A 20,236-nucleotide genomic window follows, 5' to 3' on the forward strand; every position below is an offset into this window, starting at 1 on the left:
GACGTGAGTAAGAGCGCCCTGAAACAATGGAACTCCCCATCAGCAAAATTACTTTTTACGTAATTAAAAACTAAGTGTTTCAAAATCAAATCAGGCCACGAGCTGATAGATTTCCAATGACGATACGCTCAGTGGCCTAAAATAATCGTCAGATCGGCGAGTGTACGTTGTTTGGAAGATCATGAACCATTAATCAAAGCTCTGGCTCACTAACATATTTTTTAAATGCCTATATTACGAGTAGTAAGGTTTTATTAGCTAGGCCTATACAGCACATCAGATCATTTTGGTTCGTGTTTCTTGTAGCTGAGAATCCTTTTGTCTGTATAATTAGTGAACTTTTAATTAAATATACGTTTTCAGTGTTCACAATGGACATGAATTATGCGGATGCCACAAGAATTCTCAGTTTGCAAAAGCGGCTTACCCTTTCCGGTACTCGTGTAAACAATTAAGAGAGAATAACTGGGTGTTTAGCTCCATCTTGTGGTCATATGGTGTCAACACAGAAATACTTTATTCTGCTCTTGGTACAGGTTGGCCCTGATGACCGCATAGTATCTGGACAGACCTTCATACCGATAACACAAATGTAAACATTTATTTATTTATTTATTTATTTATTTATGTACCTGCATGCAGACATTACGTGTAACAAATGTGTCATGCGGCTAGGTGGTGCTGTTTTCACATAAATAGAATATTTCGCAACGTTATTGTTCGTACTGTCAATGTTATTTGAATCTTTACATCAGTGCAGCAACATCGTCGTGTGCCGTTGATTCAGATACATTTTGGATGTGAATATGGTGTGAAATCAAACTTCTAAAGCAAGATTTTAATCAAGGATATATATATATATATATTTTTTTTTTTTTTTTTTTTTTTTTTTTACAAATTGGTGGTGGCGCTACCGACAAAATGGGAGCTTTTGTCTTTACCTGTTTAGAAGAGATAAATAGTTCTGGAGCGAAATCGCTTTTTTCACAGAGCCTGTTGCAGGCTACAGCAAAACGTTATGGGAAAAGGAAGCCTCCTTCGAGCCGGATTCGAACCAGCGACCTAAGGATTACAGTGTATCCTCTACAGTCCTCCGCTCTACCAACTGAGCTATCGAAGGGGATGCAATATTGTGTGACGCCCAAAGTAGAACTTCTTTTAGATTTAATAATATTATAATTTTGAGCACGCCACAATAATGTGATTTGATTGCATTAACCAGAACGTTTTTTGATGGTCAATTCTAGTTCCTACAAAGGCCAGGGGCATATTACCATTGTTCCATCGTTGCTGCGTTTATAGCAGGCAAGTATGCACCACTTCTCAATAGATTGATTGAAGAATGATCTGATTGAAGAGACACCACACCAACTTTGCGCCCTTGGCTAATAAATCCGATTCTGATTCAGATTCTAATATCCAAAATGTTTGGCTTCAGAGTTCAAAATAAATTCTTCTAATGGTGCGCCCCCCACTTTTTTTCATGACAATCGTTACATGTTGCCCCATTCCAGCACTTTTTTGGTCATTTGTATTTGTCCTAATACTGTAGCTTATTCTTCTGCCTAGTTGGCTTTTCAGAGGTTAGGTCTGAATAGTGTTCACTGTGTGAACTAAACTGTGTTCTTGGCTTGAAATAGCTGTACAAAATAAGTATTGTATCTTACTGAACCTGTGTTTAGCAGTTGTCTATGACTATGAAATGCACTTTTGTACGTCGCTTTCGATAAAAGCGTCTGCCAAATAAATGTAATGTAATGTGCCCATTGCCACCATACACTTCTTTCAGACATTGGTTCAAAATGTGAAACAAACACAATTATTTCAAGATACTTATTCTATAATCAGCTTTTTCAGTTTCTATATGCTATGGTCGGTATGCAGTCTTTGCACCGCTCGAAACGCTTCCAGGGCAAAAACGATACTGGAGAATGGGGGCATCGATCCCCCTACCTCTCGCATGCTAAGCGAGCGCTCTACCATTTGAGCTAATTCCCCGTTGCTAGGGGGGACACTTTTTTGTTATTAGTACTCACACTACATATGGTGTCGACTTAATGAGGTCATGGGGTCGGTGCCCTTCATAGATTGGAATTTTTATAAGGATCAACCCGGGGAAAACACGAGACAGCACAATAAGCGTAGGCTACACAACCATACCCGACCCATTGTTAAAAACAAGATATTAATTACTTTTTTTCCCACGTTTTACTACCCTTTTTTTTATTTTATTTTTACTTCAGACAGAGAAAAAAATTATGCGTGTTTTATGCTTTTTATGTTCCCTTCCAAGTTATTCGGAGGCCAACATATGAAAATCTTCGTTCTCGTTGAACGAATAATGCAAGCGTTAGCCTGTTCGAGATATGTAGAATTCTTTGAAAGAAGAACGATTCTTCTCCCTGCTTCAGTGGGGCAACAGCTGCCGGGACCTTTCCTCCTGTCATTTTCATATATGGACAAGTTAGCATGGCAACCTTTGACGTAGAGGTTTCTAAAAACAGCACTGACACTCAGTGGACTGCCAGCCAGAGAGCAATATTTCAGACGAAACTCTAAGGACACCGCTGTTGAAGAAGGCCTACGGATCCGGATTGTTCTTTGGAAATAACTAATTCTTCGTCAGATTACTGCGTTGGGGGCTGAAACGCTTCTCCCCCTAAAAAATCAAGAACACATAGAGGTTTTGATAGTGTGCAATGAGTATCTCTTTAGAGTACTCGTATTCCAAAAATCGAGACACCATGGACAGCTTGGAGAAGCAACTAATTTGCCCCATCTGTTTGGAGATGTTTACCAAACCTGTGGTCATCCTCCCGTGTCAACACAACCTTTGTCGAAAATGTGCCAATGATATTTTCCAGGTATGTGATATATTTCCAAGTATGTTGATTTTCACCTGTTGATTTTTACCCGTGTTGTCCTTTTTTCAGTTGAAACCGAAATTCCTTTGAATTTACTAAATAAATAAATACGTAAATAAATAAATAATGCACTTACAAACTTGCTTTGAACTCCTTCTGTATAGTTGTCTTCATACACTTTAGATCCCACGCATCAACAGCGAGCTGCTTTGTATTTGATTGTTACCACATCGTTTGCTTTGTCTACTAATGTGTGGCCATCGCGCGCAGCACAGATGTTGTTTATAGTTGTACTCTTCGTGAACACAGAGGACTGGAAGTAGCTATGTTTTCACCTTTTCTCCTGTTGCCATGACAAAATTTTAATCAGCCTAATTGGTGCTCTCCTGCTGGTTTGTGTAGGCCTCAAATCCATATCTGCCAACGAGAGGGGGGACAACGGTAACCTCTGGTGGTCGTTTCCGGTGCCCGTCCTGCCGGCACGAAGTCGTTCTGGACAGACATGGAGTCTACGGGCTTCAGAGAAACTTGCTGGTGGAAAATATCATTGATATGTACAAGCAGGGGTCCACAAGGTGAGAAATAAAGTCTGCAAATGTAAAAAGGAATTGACCAGGTGCACAAGCAGGCGGGTTGCCTGGGGATTTGGGTCCCATTAGAAGATTTCACACTGATCCCCATTAGCCCACCCCTGCTCAGTTAGAGCACAATTCTTTTGGGGCCTGATTTATTTATGTTCGCCCCACAAATGAGTGTTATCAGTCCAGGAATGTTCAAAACATTCAAAACAAAGCTGCTTACTTGACCCCGGTCATTTTCTTTTTTCAGTGTCCTCAACATGCTATAAATTATGTGATACATTGCATTGGATATTGTTTAACAGTAATCTCTGTTTAAATGTGTCTGTCCCTATTAAATAAACATTAAATAAATAAACATGTCTTATGAAAAGACCAAAACAGATAATGTTTCTGTCCAACTCTCAATTAATCTTGTCAACACCAGTATACCGGAAGTCACAGAACTCATGGAACTTGTTGTTCAAAAAGTATTAAAACAAGTCACAGAGACATACTATTGCTTTGGTCAGCATAATTCACCATTACAAAGAACCTGGCCTTTGTAATTCTTACTGAAACAACTTCATAAAGTGACAGTGATTGCTTTGTTGATATGTAGAAAGTAAGTTTGTTTTGGCACCAAAATACTGACAATAGTCCCCATCAAAATGAACAGCTTGCTCTGTTTTGAAGTAAATTGGGTTTAAAATAAATAAATAAATAACATTTTTAAAACGTTTGGTTGCATTTTCAGAAAATAAAAATATGCCTTTCTGAGCTGAATTTAATGACTTAAACGCTCAACTGAAATGAATGGCTTTCCTGGTTGAATGTTAAATGGGGGTAGGAAAACATCAAAAAGTACTGAGAAATGTCAAATGTACAGAAACATCTCTGGTTTTGGTATTTTGATAGGACGATGTTGACGATAGTGAAAAAATGAAAATGACCAGTGTTATCCTCTGATGATATGATGCTAAGTAGTGAAGCCAGTAATGGCTAGGCAGGTTTTTTACACATACCCAAGACTTCCATGACTGCTCACAGGTGTTAAACTGGTGTAATGTGTGTGTGTGTGTGTGTGTGTGTGTGTTGCTGCCAAAAGACACTTGGTCCCATTTTACTGTAGTGCTTTCTTTTCAACAGTTTTGACTCGTTTGCATGCTGTGCCATTGTACACGCCGTTTGAACTTCACTCCAGTTCAGTGGTACGAATCAAAGGGGGATACATTCTGAGAATTTGTTTTTTTTGCCTTTGGTCAGCTGATGTTCAGGTTGTGTTACATTCAGCTTTCTGTTTGGGTGTATGAAGATGGCCTGTGTTGGTGTGGTGTAACAGGGGACTGTGATAAGCTATCGAGGAGTGGTTGCTACTCATGGACGGTATTTAACTTCAGAAACCCTGGATACCCCCTGATAGGGTTCTCCGTTCTGTTAAGGTAGTTTTCAGGGAACAGAGGCCCATGCAGGACCAAAGAGTTTGGAGTTTGCGCTTTGGAAATGGTCCACTCAATTGGTTACTCTTGGAAAATATCACCAAGGCACTGTTTTATGCATCAGATGGTTGGAAATCACTTCGTTTTATAGCATATCTGCTGAGGGGATCTTTAAAACCATGGCACTCCAACTATTACTTTGACAGGGTACGATAACACATAAAACCACTGTGTATTCAGACTAGCCTACAAATACAAATTATTCCTTTCATATGTGATTTTATATAATAATAATAATGTTTGTGCTTGTTCAGAGCAGTCATTTGATCATTAAGACAAGGTTGTCCATTTCAGTGGGGCCTGAAGTGACATGTTAGTTGAAACTATTTTTATATGTAGGCCAGTGAAGCAACCGTGAAGTGAAGACTATTTATATTTGGCAGAAGTATTCTGCCAACATCAGTGCAGTATATCCTAATGTCAGGAAGCAGGCATATATGCCCTGTTTTCTTGCTCAAACGCACACATGTTGTTGATTTTGAAACGACATCTGTACAATGCATCCCGCTTTCCTCTGTGATTGAATGTCAGAACACAGGATTTTACTGTGGGTGCTTGTCAGCTATGAGCAAGGTGATCCTGTGCTATGTAGGTCGTGGTCCCAAAATTAACCGACGTAACTGACATACATGTTCAGTACCTGACACTATTTTCCCTGCAGAAAATAAGAAATGAAAAATTTCTAAACTTGAACTGAAAATACACTGGCAGTGCATTAGTTGAACATGAGCAATAGCTGGATATGCACAGTAGGTTTGAGGTTTTAGGTATACTTTTATCAGGGCATGGCAGTTATTTACAAAACTGCAGAACCACTGACCACAAAATATATACAGATATACTAAATGCTCCTCAATTTTTGAACTAATGGTCCATTGTCCATTGACCTACAAGCAATGGGTTTTATTTCTGGAGCCCACAGGTACTGCAATATAACAATAACCCATACAGTTAGCATCTGCAGTGCCCATTTTCGCCTGAAACTTCCCAAAGAATGTGGTGGATCGGTAAATAGGCCTACCATTAACTAGTGAAAATGAAATAGCTTTCACACTAAGACATGTGGGCATCTTTATTGGGGTGTAATGTCCAAAGTTTGAGACTGCTGTGGAGTCTAATGTTAGTGTACAGTAGCTAAGTGTTACAGAGTTATTACACATTGAATGAGCTTCAGGTTGAACTATATGATGGTAAAGCTGAGTTTATGTTGCTTTCTATTGTTTTGTCTGGTAGTGTAAGGTTACTGCATGAGACAATCTGCTCTAACCGGCTCCAATACAGAATGGTTTACATATGACGTGTCTTACGGATATGAATGTTGATGAGCAAGTATACCCCTGTCCTTGTCTGTTGAACAGGTCACAATAATCTAATAGTGTTTATTACAATTAATGGTTATAATCGGGATACACACTTTAATATTAAGAAGACAACCAATTGTCACGTCTGGGAAATACAACCACAACTTGAATCCAGTTTCCTGGACTTTTAAGTTCTGTTGACCTGGTACCTTGTAGTTTCTGCTATGTCCTTTTCACATGGGTTGCGTTACTTTCAGAGAGCGCTGTACATACGTCCCTTTGCTCAAGTTAGTTTTTAATTTGATCCCATTCCAGTTAATGCCTGTAAGCTACCAACATCTTTCCAGCTTGCATTTTTAATAGAAGCATATCCCACTAGTGCATTGAGAATTGGGTCTTGTCAGAGTTGGTGTATCAACAGTAAGAATAGAAAAGAACTTTGAGTGGCAGTGTTTTTGAATTTTGTATTGCTTATGATCACAAACAAAAAATAATTGGAAGGGAGGGGGGTGCTAAAGAAATGGAGGTGTCCTGCAGGAGGACCACATTCTTTCCATCTTTTCAAAAAAATGGCCATCATAGATTTGCATCTACAGTATATTTCAGCTTTTGTGCCATTAAAATAACTACAAATAAATCTGCATAAGGTCTGTATTTTTTATGACTTTATATGGGCTTTGGAAGAAATGTCTACAGTTGTCTGTTTTTGATCTTGGGAAGTTTTGTTGTTTGTTCAGCCCATAAATATAAACATATGCATGTAGTGTCAAGAAAATAATCGCTGGTAACTGCACAATGACAGTGTCCCTGATCGTTTCTGTGACCCTGACTGTAACTGCACAGTGACAGTGTCATGATCATTTTTGTGACTCTGACTATAACTGCACAATGAGTGTCCCTGATCGTTTTTGTGACCCTGACTGTACCTGCCTGGTGACAGTGTCCCTGATCGTTTTTGTGACCCTGACTGTGACCTCTCCGCCCGCCTGCGAGCAGCAGCAAGCCGGCTCCGGAGCAGAAGGTGGACCAGCCTATGTGCGAGGAGCACGAGGACGAGAAGATCAACATCTACTGTGTGACCTGCAGCGCCCCCACCTGCTCCCTCTGCAAGGTGTTCGGCGCCCACAAGGACTGCGAGGTCGCCCCACTCACCAGCGTGTACCAGAAGCAGAAGGTCGGAAACCGCCGGCCTCCCTCCCCCACTCTCCCTCTGTTATTTCATCTCCCTCTGTTCCTGTCATTCAGAAACGATTCTCTCCCTCTGTGTTTTTTCCTGCTTCATCTCAGAACTGTTGCTTCACCGTCTCTCCTCTGTTAATTTTCTTTTGAAATATGGAATAGGGTCGCTTTCCGAGTCAGCGTGGTGTTAGTAACTGATGGTTGGGTGAACTGTTGTAGTGGCACTGGAGTGGATGTGTGTATGCAGCTCGGCAGTAAGCAAAGGTGTGTTTTGCTGCCCCACACCCCAACGTGCTGTTCGCTGTAACTGCTGCCATTAATGTAGCAAATGTTTAAGGATGTTTTGGTCTCTTACTGACATTGCGTAGTTACAAGGTGAAAGACGTTAAAAAAAGTGGGACCCTTTGTTGTTTCATTTTGTTGTCTTTGTATAATTAACATGTGACTGTATGCATCTGTGTGTGTGTGTGTGTATGCACGTGTGTGTATATACATGGGTGTATATATGTGCATGTGTGTGTGTGTGTGTGTGTATGCGTGTGTTTGTGTGTACGCGTCTGTGTGTGTGCAGTCAGAGCTCAGCGATGGGATAGCTATGCTGGTGGGAAACAACGACCGGATTCAGGGCATCATCAGTCAGCTGGAGGAGACCTGCAGGATAATTGAGGTGAGGTCACAGGGACATCACAGGTCAAAAGAAAAAAGGGGCCGATAGCATTTTTAAAAAATGTGTTGTGCCTTGAATGCGTAGCGATTGAATTACTCAGAAGATTAATGGAGATTGTGTTTTTCTGTCTGAAGTCAGGATATCGACAGGGTTGCTTTATGATATTTTCCATCACCACGGTCATAAATCTGTGGTTACTTCAGAACTTATCTATTTAAGTTCCCCATGTCTTCATCACCACCCCCTCCCCCTCCAAATCTTTCTCCACAATCTTCTGAGTAATCTTTTCCCAACCAAACCTCCCTAAATTGTTTTCCTAAATTCCCCCCAGGAGAACGGGCGGAGGCAGAAGTCCCAGGTGTGCGAGAAGTTTGACCACCTGTATTCCATCCTGGAGGATCGTAAAGTGGAGATGAACTCGAAGATCGTGTTCGAGCAGGACGAGAAGCTCAGCTACATCCGTGGCCTGCAGAAAAAGTACGGCGATCACCTGGAGACCATGTCCAAGGTGGTGGAGACGGGGATACAGAACATGGAGGAGCCAGAAATGGCCGTTTTCCTGCAGGTAATGCAACCCCCCCCCCACACACACACACACACACACACACACAGACACACACGCACACACACATATACACACACACACACACAGACACACACGCATAATATTATGCTTTGATGTGAAGATCATTGTACATGGCCTACTTAACCAGTAATAAAGTGACAGCATGAGGAAGATAAATCTGTTCCAATTCATACTTTGTTGATTATGTTAAAATGATTTAATCTCTCTTTCTCCTGTCTTACAGAGCACAAAACCGCTTCTACAAAAGTAAGTTGATAACTTTGTGAAAACATCCTTTTCCATGAGGCTGGTTATCCAAAATGCCCCTACACATGACCTCTGACCTCCGCGTCCCCTCCGGCAGGATTGGAGAGGTCTCGAACACGTCCAACCTGGAAAAGGTGGAGCGCGGGTACGAGAACATGGACCACTTCACAGCCAATTTCCACAGAGAAGCAAGGGCTTTGCGCAACATCGACTTCATAAAAGGTACAGTGGAGCCCGGGAAGCTGGCGTCTGAAACCCTGGCCCTGGAGAGCCGCAGGGACCGCGGGATTTCACTGTCACTTTGCACTTAATTGATAAATCTAAGCTGACTGTACTACTCTCTCACTACCCCTGAATCTTTGGGTCTGAATTGCATGCTGATTTTAAGGTGGTACCATAAACAGCAGGCACTGTGGCCGTCCAGCTTCTGGGTTGTGAACACCTACCGTAGAGGAAGATATCACAGGGAGCCACTCTCCATCACCACCTTAGAAACACAGAATGTTTGTTAACTTCCCTTCTTACAGAGTCCAATAGGGCCCACATATACAGTATAAAGGACTGTATCAGAGTTTATTTTACACTGAACGTTCTGCTGTTCTCCTCAACGCGCCACTGTTCACAGTCCCGGCACGTCAGCAGTGTCCAGTCCTTTGGGAGGCCTTGTTCAGACCTGTAGACCTGTTGTGTTGTGAGAGAACACGTGCAAGTGTTCAGTCTCCTCCAAACCTCACGCTGCCAGCTGACCACTTCATACGACTTACAGTGTGCGATTTAGGCATCTGGCGCAGGCTTACAAAAAGGCGCATTTTACACAGGCAGGCAAACAGCACTCTTTTCATCCTGCAGCTGCGCAGTCAGTGCGTCAGGGAGCACTTCATGTGCAGCTGGTGCAGGCAGATGCGGGTGTGAAGTTGACCTGAGCGGGGATGTTGTTGTGCGAAGAGTACTGTTATGTCCTATTATGATTGCACTATAATACTATATACTGTATGAGAAAAATGTGACTTAATAAAATATACTTCATTGATTTAAAAACTCATTAGGATCTCTCTCTCTCTCTTTCTCTTTCTCTCTCTCACTTTCTCTCGCTCTCTCACACGTACACACACATTCCAATACGAGATGGATTCTGTTGTCATTCTTGCCAAGTGAATGTTTCATGTAAAAATGTTTCTATTTGTTATGCTCAGAAGAGGATGAAGACGATGAGGATGAAGAAGACGAGGAAGAAGAGGAAGGAGGAGAGGAAGGAGCGGCATTGGTGGGGAGCCGGTCGGAGGTGCCATTGCCACTGGCAATGGCCGCAACAGCCCCCCCCGGGGTTAAACCGCAGCCAAAGCAACAGCCACCCCCCCAGCAAGCCCCCCCACAGCCACCTGCCGCTGCCACGGCAACCACCCCCGCCGCCCCCCCACAGGCCCAGCCAGCCGACACCGTGGCACAGGTGAGAGTCTGACCCCCCCCCCCAATACTCCACACTGCGGGGGGTGCCCCCGCAGGAGTCTGCTCTCGCTCCAGTGTGGACATGCTAGCTGCTCCTAATGTGTGGGTGTCAGGACCTCTTGCTGTGATCTGTGCTTGAAGGAACCCCCTCATTAAACATTGTACATTGGAATTCTCATATCTCTTCCTGGTGTTTATTTGACCCCACTCAGTCTTTTGCACACATGACACCCTTTGTTACTAATCGCGCAAGCTTTCTCAGCTCTCTCTTCTTCTGTATATATACAGTATATGTACACACATGCATACATCTTTGGCCATGACAGTCATGTGATTTTCTCTGGATAAAGTCACAATAGTAGGTTTTTTGTGTAGTCTTGTTCGCAGTTGGAGTATGCTCAACGTAGTGCTCGCGTCCATGTTATTTTTTCACAGACAACACCCTGTGAACATGTCATCACTGTTTCCAGGAGAGCATTTTGCTTCAGATATACACAGAAAAATGTTCAGTGTTAAGTCAACATGTACAGAGCACATTTCGTCCCTATTGGACTCTAATGTTTTGCCTTAAGAGTTGAATTAACACTGGACATTTGAGGGCCCAGCCCCACCCTACCCTGTATACGAACTGCAGAATGAACCCCTTACAATACTTCATCCTGATAAAAAGAGGTGGAACCGACAGCTGTAAACAGTCCAGAGACAGATGCGGCATATCTCCGGGGTTCTCCTCAGCAGTGCGTCACAGAGATTACTGTTAGGACAGCCAGGCTGTGCACTGTGCTCAGAAATGACACTAGAAATTACACTAATGGTGGGTTATCGCAATACCAGCCGGGTGATGGGGGCGGGGGGTGGCGGGTTTGCGGGCAGACACCTGCAGGCTGTCAGACTGCTGCATGGGTCGGGAGGGAGTGGGGGGTTGGCTGTGGGGGTCGGGGGGGGGGGGGTGCTGTTTCCTTGCGGTGATTAAATGGCACTCTGCTACACATCATTAGCGCTGGGTGTCATCTGCATGCGGGTTTGCTAATGTGAATGAGCACAAAGTTCATCGCTGTGTGGCACTTGCCTGGACCAAAAAAAATAAAAAATGAATAAGTAAATAAGCACGTGCAGCCAAATGGCACCGCTCAGAACGCAGGCTTAAGTGAGCAGCTCTTAGAAAGCTGGGCCAGTGAGCTGTCTGTGTGCTGTGGCTCCTCTCATTCAGGATAGGGGAATGCATAATGGAATGCAATGCAGTGGGAGAATCCCACCAACAACAGCCAACAGAAATCTCTTTTTTTTTTTTTTTTTTTTTTATATAAAGAAATGGAAAAGCTTTTTTTTGCGCTCACATTTTTTGCATGGGAACGCGCATTCCATGTCGCCATTCCTCAATGCCACGCCTCATTCTCCATTTGCGCATGGCAGCCACATCGCTTCGGGAGCGCCCCCCAGCTTCATCTCAGAGCCCCCCCAGGAAAAGAGAGAGAGAGCGCAACCCCCTCTGCCTTCGCCTCCTGCCTGACATACAACGCCCCCCACCCCCGCTCCGAAACCCACAGTCCACACAGGCCTCTGTTAGCCTGTCTGTCGTTAGCCCCGCCTCCCACTGTGAGGTTCTGAGAGGAGGGCGTGGCCACAGGGCGCTGGTACTGAAGCCCCGCCTCTGTTGTCTCTGTGTCCCCTTGCGTGTGCCGTCCTTAAGGGCCTTGCCAAGCCACCCGACACGCAGGAGTTTGGGAGAGGCCCAGCGGACCCCTCCCTGTACCCCAGCTGGTACAGGCACCCAGCGGGGCAGGCGGCTGTCCCGCCCGCGCGGGCTGGGGAAGGGGCGGCCCCGGCGGAGGCGTCGGCGCTAAAGGAGGGGGTCGGGCAGAAGGCGGCAGATACCAGGGGCCCCGGCGCGGCCAAAAAGGAGCCTAGCTCCTCAACGCCGTCCTCTCAGGTCAGTGACCCCGCTGTGGCCTCTTTCTGGAGGGGGGGGGGGGCGTTTCACAAGCGCGACAGGCGCGTCACCCGGACAAACGTAAATCACAGCTATTTTTGTCCGTTGAGCAGAACAGACAAATAAGCAATAATTTACCTGTTTAGCGGCTAAACTGCACAAACAGTTATTCAAAACATTAAACATCTGTTGTTATCTGTTACAGATGAAAAGACTTGACAGGTACTGGGCAGTGTTTCCCTCTTGACCTTTGACCTCACAGGACATAGCCATTTGGCACCAAGTAGAGGAGCTGCTCTTATAAAGCATGTGTCATATCCCAACGTGACACACTCATTTGTGTTATCTAATATATTTATTTTATCTTCTGTGGAATAATCTACTCACGTTGGTGCTGGGAACAAACCCACTTGTAAACGTTTCAGTTTAAACGGGCAAAACTTTAAATGATGTGCAGCTGAGATGTGAGCATATTACCCTGTATGGATGCAAGCATTTGGAAGTGTCTAATTAAGTGAACTAATAACTTATTTCTAAATGTGTAATAACAGCTCAGCCATGACTAACATAGCAGTTTTAGCTCATGCTACCCTGTGAGCATTAGAGTACCGATGGGTGTTCTCACTGTTAATGTGGTCTGTTGTCAGACCACTGGTCAAAACATGAATGGCTTTAGTCTTATCTATTTATTTGTTTGTTGTTTTTTTTTTTTCTGCAGGAATTAGCTTTGTGCCTGACAGTTCTGGCTTTGTTTATTATACTGCATCAGCTTTGGAGTCTGGTACAGACTGCGATTTTAACAGTTTTGGGTAGGATTATTATTTATTTAATTTTGTGCATTGAACTAATTTTTATCAGAAATGTAGTTTCCCCTGTGTTCTTTTCTCATTGGAAAAAACCCAATGGAAGAGGCCAAACTGTTTTGCTCACAGAATATCCCTGTGATTCCAGCTCTACTGACAGGTCATTGTCAGAGACGCTGGCATGCTGTGAAACTACAATTCTGTGCCAAGGCCTATATGTACTGACCCAAATTCAGTAAAATGCAAGCCTGTTTTAATCTTGGGTGCCCTGCTGGGTAGCAAAGTGGCTTCAGTGACACTGATGTGACTATAATCTTGTGAATATGTCAGTATGCAAGCTGTTTGCCGCCATCTTTAATCATGATTTAACCTTTTCAGTATAAAAAACTTATGAGAATTTTTTTTATTTTTTTTATATTTGGTTACTGCATGTGTTAACTGAACTGAGAAAGGTTTTAAAACATTTATTATTACTCTTATTATGTATCTGGAAGAGAGGCTCTGGCCAAGAGCATTGCACAAAGCCGCCGTGGCAGGACAGATATAGTACATGTTGTAAGATCGGTGAGAATGTAGGCACGAGGCTGTGTAACAAGTAAACAGAAAATATCAAGTTAAAAACCAATGCAATGATATGTGGATACAGCCTAAGCCATTGCAAGTGTGTTCATAACAGGTTGGAGGAACTGAAATTTCAGATTGTGAATGCAGAATAATCTTCTCATTAATTTTTCAGTTAATGAGTGGAATTTCAGGTTATTTCCTGACCTGAACTGGAATTGATTCCAATTCTGATAAATAATTAATTATTTTTTAAAAAGCTGTAGTTTTTTAATGTCTCAGCCTTGGTATGGTTTAGGGGTGTTCTGTTAACGTATGAATTTGGACATCTCTGTCTTAAAGAATCATGATCACTTTCTGTACAGTCCTCCAGTCCCCTGACACAAACGGTAAACATGCTGTTTACATGGCTGTGCAGGCAGCTGATTGGTTGAACTGAAACTGTGAGATCATAAGGGGCTGTTGCGTAATCCACTGCAGGATTCTGGGCCGGTGATGTGTGCACATCTTTGGACAGGGTGGCATGGAAAGTCCCTGCGCATTGCAGTGAGACAGGCTCTTGGAAGCGACATGATTTCGCTCGGAACCCAGGGCAGCTCTGTGCTCTGTTTACCGGCTGCAGTGCGTCATGTTTTGATGCAAACGTTTTGAAATCATTGCGGGATACTTCACTTTGTTTATGTTTGTTTTTTTTTTCAAGTCATAAACTTTACTTGACTTCCCTAGCCTCCTCATACCTGATGGCTAAAGCCAATCAGGGTGGAGCTTAGATAGTGCTTGTACTGTAACATACCTTTGGTGGATTGGTCATTGGTTGGAATCTTTGCAGAGAACTTTGCCAATGGTGGCAACTTGTTTTCACAGTAAAATGATCAGTGTTAAATCAAAATTCACTGTAATAAAACAAAAGGCTATGTCCAGAATTATTATTATTATTATTATTATTATTATTATTATTATTATTAATAATAATAATAATAATAATTATTATTATTATTATTATTATTATTATTATTATAATGTGGGTAGAGGAAGAAATTATTAAACTGGGGTTAATAAAGTGGCTGGGTTGAGAGAGCCAGGTTGGGATTTTTTCCAGGACCCCAGGGAATCCCCTCGACTGTAATATGCCCAATGGGATCATTATTAACAACCACAGAGAGTCAGGACCTCGACTTAACGCGTCACCCGAAAGACCAAATCCTCTAGAGCACGTTGTCCCTCTTGCTGCCCTGGGGTTGTATGTGACCAGAGGAAAGACTGTCCCCTGCTGGCTTACCAACACTACTTCATTATATACTTTTCCCACTAAGTCTTCCATTCAAGTACTAACCAAGCCCAATTCTGCCAGGCAACAGGAGCACGGCACATGATAGTAGTACGGCTGCCGGTTGCAGTTAATTAGAGGCCCAATTTCTTATCCGCTAACCTCGTGACTCGCACAGTGAACCGCATGGGGAGTTATCTAACTTGATGACTTCGTGAAGGATTTGCACGGGGGGTTGCTTGTATTAGGTTATGTTGCTTGTATTAGGTCACTTCCAAGTTTTACCTGTTTAAACTGTCGCGCTTAAATATGATGTAGGCTATGTTGCAAACACGGTTTTACAATGGAAGAAAATTGTGTGACGTTCCTCTATTCTCGCAATTATATTTATATATTTTTTATTCGCCTAATGAAGAGAAAATAACATAGGTAACCAGTATTAAGTATTTTAATGACCAGTATTTTATCTTTTTGAAAAAACTTTAAAACTATTCGGCGTTATGTGACATTGTGATTTTAGTCATTATTTTGTATTTTTTCTTCAAGGCGTTCATATATCATAAATATACTTTGTTATTGTCTTTTTCAGGGGTCTTCTGATACTGCTGCAGGTGGTCAGGGAGACAACAACCAAAATCCAGAGGACAAAGGTGGAGAAGGGCCTCGCCATGTATTCTCCTTCTCTTGGCTAAACTCCCTCAAATAGTGTCTTGCCTCTCACATTTAGGCACAAAAATACCTGTTGTCTCTGGCTCATAAACGACTAGAGCCGAAACAGAACTCCTCCGAGGGTACCCTGTCCCCGTTTTCTTTAGGCACACACACGCAGCGGGGAATATTTTTGAGGAAATTTACTTTATCCCACTTCTACACTTTGATCTAACGTGAACACTATTGTATTGAAGACACGTATGCACGCACGTTGAAAACTTGGCACGCAAAAACATACGCAGCAAAGTGCAAGCAGAACTTTGAAGACTTTTATTTCAAAATATATATATTAGACATTCTCTTACGCAACGTAAATGTTTGGTTGCTCATGATGTGTTTATTGTCAAACTCAAGTTAATAGTAAACAGCGAAACTGAATTTCAGAGAAGCTTTCCATTTAAGATAGGCCTGCGTATTCCTGAAATCGATAAACTTCCAAACAATCAATATGGATAGCTGTTTTCAAGGAAAACAAATATCGAATGTGTAGAAGCTCTCTTCGAGTAGCATTTTTACAGCAGTTATACAAGTTTAAATAACATTTCCTTTGTTTTATGATACAGTCTGGTTACTATCAACTGAATTGCAATTCAGATTCTTCATGTGAGGTTAACGCTATAAAAATACATATAAAAACAAATAAACTGATGAACAAATAATGGAAAAAGGAGGCGTGGTATAGAATAATGTGTGTTTTGTGCTAAATGTTAAAAATATCCTTTGGCAGATGGATTTCATTCATGTCCACTCATTTGCCGAAAATGTCCATCATTTTTCGGTTGCTATGCGCTTGTTGAGCTAACTGTTCAGCTCGAGCCATTTCTAGTACTTCTCGAAGCAAGTGGAACGTCAGATCCAGTGAAATTGGGGGATCGTCGGTCCGCTTTCCTCTTTCCATCGAGTCGTCGAGCTGGTCAGTGTTGCTGCTCGCGAACCGACGGATGTTGGCAACTTTGCCTTGCAACAGACGCTGGGTGAGCTGTAGCTGCAGCGCTCTCTTGACAGTTGTGGAGGACGCGTCTGGGGGCATGAACACTTGTGGGTTCTGGTTCGCGCTGCCGAGCCTAAGGAAGTACTCCTCTCCTAGTCGCAAAAGAATGGGAAGAGATAGCTTCTGTAGGTCAGATTGTGGATCAGAAGAAGCTGACTGAACAGCGCCGGGGTTTTCGATAGCTCTACTTTCATAACGAGGTAGGACGGCAACAAGCAGTACGACGGTGAAGACCAGGAACGCTAGCTTCATGTCTGATCGCCTGGAATCTGGGAAAGAGACCATTTCATTATATTGATATGCTCTCTTTCTTGAATGAGCTTGATATTAGTTTAGGCGCTTCGATTTATTTTATTTTATTGATGAATAGTAGGAAGGGATGTGAAGTTATTCAGGAAGTTATCCAACACATCAGTAAAGACCATTCAATTAATGTTTGCAATGCACTAAATTTCAGTTTTATAATGTTTGCATTTTAGAGTGGTTTTGTTAGTACGTGATAAATAAAAAATGTGCTAAATTACTTTCAATAAAATAATTTTGTTTGAACGTGGCTGTTTCTTGGGGAGAAACAATTAAACCACCGCCATCTAATTTATTTCAAACATTCACAACATGAGAAGTGGTTGGTAGATTTAATATGGTAACATATCTCGTTCGAGAACTGTTGTAATAGGCTAGTGCAACAATAGTCTAGTAGTGTCTTACTTAGATGCCTATTAAACAAATGTGAACTAAATAATTTAGGCTTACTCAATTTACGATGTAAGCCAAATAAGCATACACTTATCAATATATTTACAATTCTACAGAAGAAAGAGAAATTGTGTCATCAAAACTGCAATTTGCAAACGAAAGTTGAAATTCCCATACCTGAGTGACACCGTTACAAGTTGTTTTTTTTTCTGGAATGAGGTTTAAATTCGACGAGATGCTTTCTTCTTTCGGCTTTGTCCGCGGTCCCACAAGAACCCTGGGAGAGGATGTCTTGAAAGACTGAATGGCTACTGGACTTTTATAGCCTGGACCTGACAGAATTGGCAGTCATTCGGCTCACTATGTGCGTATGCACACATGAACTCAGCGCACACCTGCACGGTCAGGGGAATCTCTCGCCTACTCCGTAGAATAGTTCAGACGGGATGCGTCATCAGTGTAGTTTGCCTTTGGCAAAATTCCAGTTATATCAAACAAGAGTCTGGTATGTATACATTTTAAGATCTCCAATTAAAGTTGCTTGCCCGTCGTCCAACTACCATAACACGGTTTGTGCACAAACATTGGTTATTTTAAAATGGGTATTTACATAATTGCTGTCGTCGCCTGCTTTTCAACGGTTAATACGGTTGTGCATTAATATTAATGTTTCCTTGTGCTCGATGGACCTTAGTTGTCCCACTTTAGAAGCGAACCCTAACTGTTCTTGGCGAGGCTACTATAATGAGCTTTGGACTTGGTACTTTCGGCAGACCACAAAATGTTATTGTATTCCCTTGCCGTAATTAAAATGGACAGTTTTATGTGGTTGTGTACATCACCAATGAAAAACTGCCTCACTTGAGGAGCTAGGAGTGATCTATTTCACACTGCAGGCGCATTACTACTGTAGAAGTTTTGAGACCCCATCAGCTCACTGTAACATCTGATTGCATTTGCCTTTATCCCCACTGTCACCCCCTAAAAGCTGACAAGAATTCCTATTCACAAGTTTACACGAGCCAATCAAGTACACATTATTTTTCAGCCGTGCAGACCAAAGAGGTTGGGATTGCACATAATTCTCTCTGAATTTTTTTAAAGAAGAATGTAGGCGCAACTAACATTTTTCCAAAGGAGTACACGTGTTCTTAAATTAAACATTTTAAGAGCACACTAATTAGTAGACGCGCTTATTTTTCCACTTGGCACAAATCAAAGTTCAGGAATGTCTCCTGGAATTAGAGCACTGTAGACCCCTGCGCAGCAGTTTGAGAATCCAGTGTTCAATATTAACCAATGCCAGAAAATGTTTTATCATACTGGGATGTCCAAACATTTATTCTTGAGCGTGAACAAGAAATTCTATGGGTTGACTTGACCAGGATTTTAGTCTTCTGCGTCTCGAAACTCCGTTCACAACAGGTGAATAGACGAGGTCCACTGCTTCTCGATGCGTGCATCTGCGCAAGCAGCGCATGGTTAACATCCCCAGTGTATTATGACGTATATTTTCAATAAATCCTACTAGTTCAAACGGTAGCGAATGCACGCCGGGGAGCAGCAGCAATTTTCTCATGTAGCTTAAATGTCTCAATATCTGGGGTCTCGCGCACTGGATTGTAGTCTCCTCAATGCATGTTTTTGCGCACAGCCAAGCGCAGCAAGCAATTACACCTACTGAAATAATAGAGCTACTGGTAGTAGGTATTGTTATACCAAACTGTTACGGTGAAATAAATTACCGTGTGATTTAAAAAGCACTCTATTATTTTACAATCAATTACAAAAAGCTTACAAAACCGGAAGACATCAGTGTTTGTCTCAGGAATACTACATTGCACTATCACCAAAAAGGCATAGAAGGCCTTCGTTAGAAGGCATAGAAGGCCTAACATCCGTTAGTCTACTGTAAATAAATGTAACTAACTATATATATGTGTGTCATTTAGATCTTTTCCTCTTGCCATCTTGATCCAAAATTGAGGTCAATCAGCCTGAAAGTTACTCAGCTCTACCTTCGGTCATGACCAACCTCCATGCCAAATTTCAGCCTCCTGGGACGAAAACTGTGGCTGCTACGGGGTGGGACACTTTTGTGGACCAACCGACCAACCAACCGACCGATCGACAGACAGAGCTATAGAGCTGCCGGTCGCAGCTAATAAAGAGGCTTACTGTAGCCATGAGGGTCAGAGGAGCCATTCTGAAGAGGTGGGCACATAACTAGCATGTGCTGGCCATAAATTGAGCAGTTGTTGGCCATAAAACCTATTGCAACAAACTACAATGCACAAATTTAGTTCCTCTTAATAATGTCCATCTGACCACCTTTACATGAATTTATGAGTTCATTATTACGGCTATCAGGTGCTGTTGTGCGTACATGTTATAAATAAAGTTTTTTCAAAATGAACTGTCTTGCTGTCGTAATTAACCCACTTTGACACTTTGCTGCCATGAATAGGGAATGAAAATTAGCATGTGTTATATCAGCATGTTTAATATTTATAACAGATAACATTCAAGCACACCAAAAGACCAGACCAGAACAGAGTTAATCAATTTGAACCTCTAGAAATACACCAGATGTCCAGCTATTCCCCAGTACTGCAGGTCCAGAATTGCACGCTGACTTCTTGTTCCTCATTTTAACAAAAATCAAATTAATTTTGGAAAGTATAAGAGCAACTCTGCATGGCCATGGCACACCTGTCAAATAGGAACAGCCTGACCGTGTGGGATAAGGCAATAAAGACACCAATGACCTTTCCGGATTCAAACATTTGGATCGAATTATCAACATTTCCCCAGGAGGACACAGAAGCATCACTGTGCATTAAACAGATGAAATGTGTTGGGCAAAGTAAATTTTAAAGTTCTAATTTTGATAGGGGGAAGATAGAAAGCCATTTGTTTGCATTATTTAGTT

General features: G+C 42.3%; 2 protein-coding genes and 2 non-coding genes across 7 annotated transcripts; 1 reads left to right on the plus strand and 3 right to left on the minus strand.

Moving 5' to 3' along the window:
* Positions 1-1,034: 1,034 nt before the first annotated feature.
* trnay-gua (transfer RNA tyrosine (anticodon GUA)) lies at positions 1,035-1,120 on the minus strand. Its single transcript is given in 2 exon segments — positions 1,035-1,070; positions 1,084-1,120. It is a non-coding gene; the product is annotated as a tRNA-Tyr (tRNA).
* An 805-nt stretch (positions 1,121-1,925) lies between these two features.
* Positions 1,926-1,998, minus strand: trnaa-agc (transfer RNA alanine (anticodon AGC)). Its single transcript has one exon. It is a non-coding gene; the product is annotated as a tRNA-Ala (tRNA).
* A 116-nt stretch (positions 1,999-2,114) lies between these two features.
* LOC135260809 (tripartite motif-containing protein 54-like) lies at positions 2,115-17,157 on the plus strand. Of its 4 annotated transcripts, XM_064346419.1 has the most exons (11): positions 2,119-2,864; positions 3,267-3,439; positions 7,218-7,395; positions 7,972-8,067; positions 8,399-8,632; positions 8,877-8,899; positions 8,997-9,121; positions 10,093-10,346; positions 12,036-12,275; positions 12,994-13,084; positions 15,496-17,157. In XM_064346419.1, exons 1-11 carry the CDS (start codon positions 2,700-2,702, stop codon positions 15,504-15,506), a joined length of 1,590 nt encoding a protein of 529 aa, XP_064202489.1. In that variant the 5' UTR covers positions 2,119-2,699; the 3' UTR covers positions 15,507-17,157. The 4 variants fall into 4 exon arrangements, with proteins under 4 accessions (XP_064202488.1, XP_064202489.1, XP_064202487.1 ...); XM_064346418.1 differs by lacking the exon at positions 12,994-13,084 and having other exon boundaries at positions 2,115-2,864; positions 10,096-10,346; XM_064346417.1 differs by lacking the exon at positions 12,994-13,084.
* LOC135260814 (corticoliberin-like) lies at positions 15,873-16,860 on the minus strand. Its single transcript, XM_064346429.1, has one exon. The coding sequence runs from the start codon at positions 16,858-16,860 to the stop codon at positions 16,366-16,368; it is 495 nt and encodes a 164-aa protein (XP_064202499.1). The 3' UTR covers positions 15,873-16,365.
* Positions 17,158-20,236: the final 3,079 nt, after the last annotated feature.

Source organism: Anguilla rostrata, chromosome 8 (genome assembly GCF_018555375.3).
Source record: "Anguilla rostrata isolate EN2019 chromosome 8, ASM1855537v3, whole genome shotgun sequence".
NCBI lineage: Eukaryota > Metazoa > Chordata > Actinopteri > Anguilliformes > Anguillidae > Anguilla > Anguilla rostrata.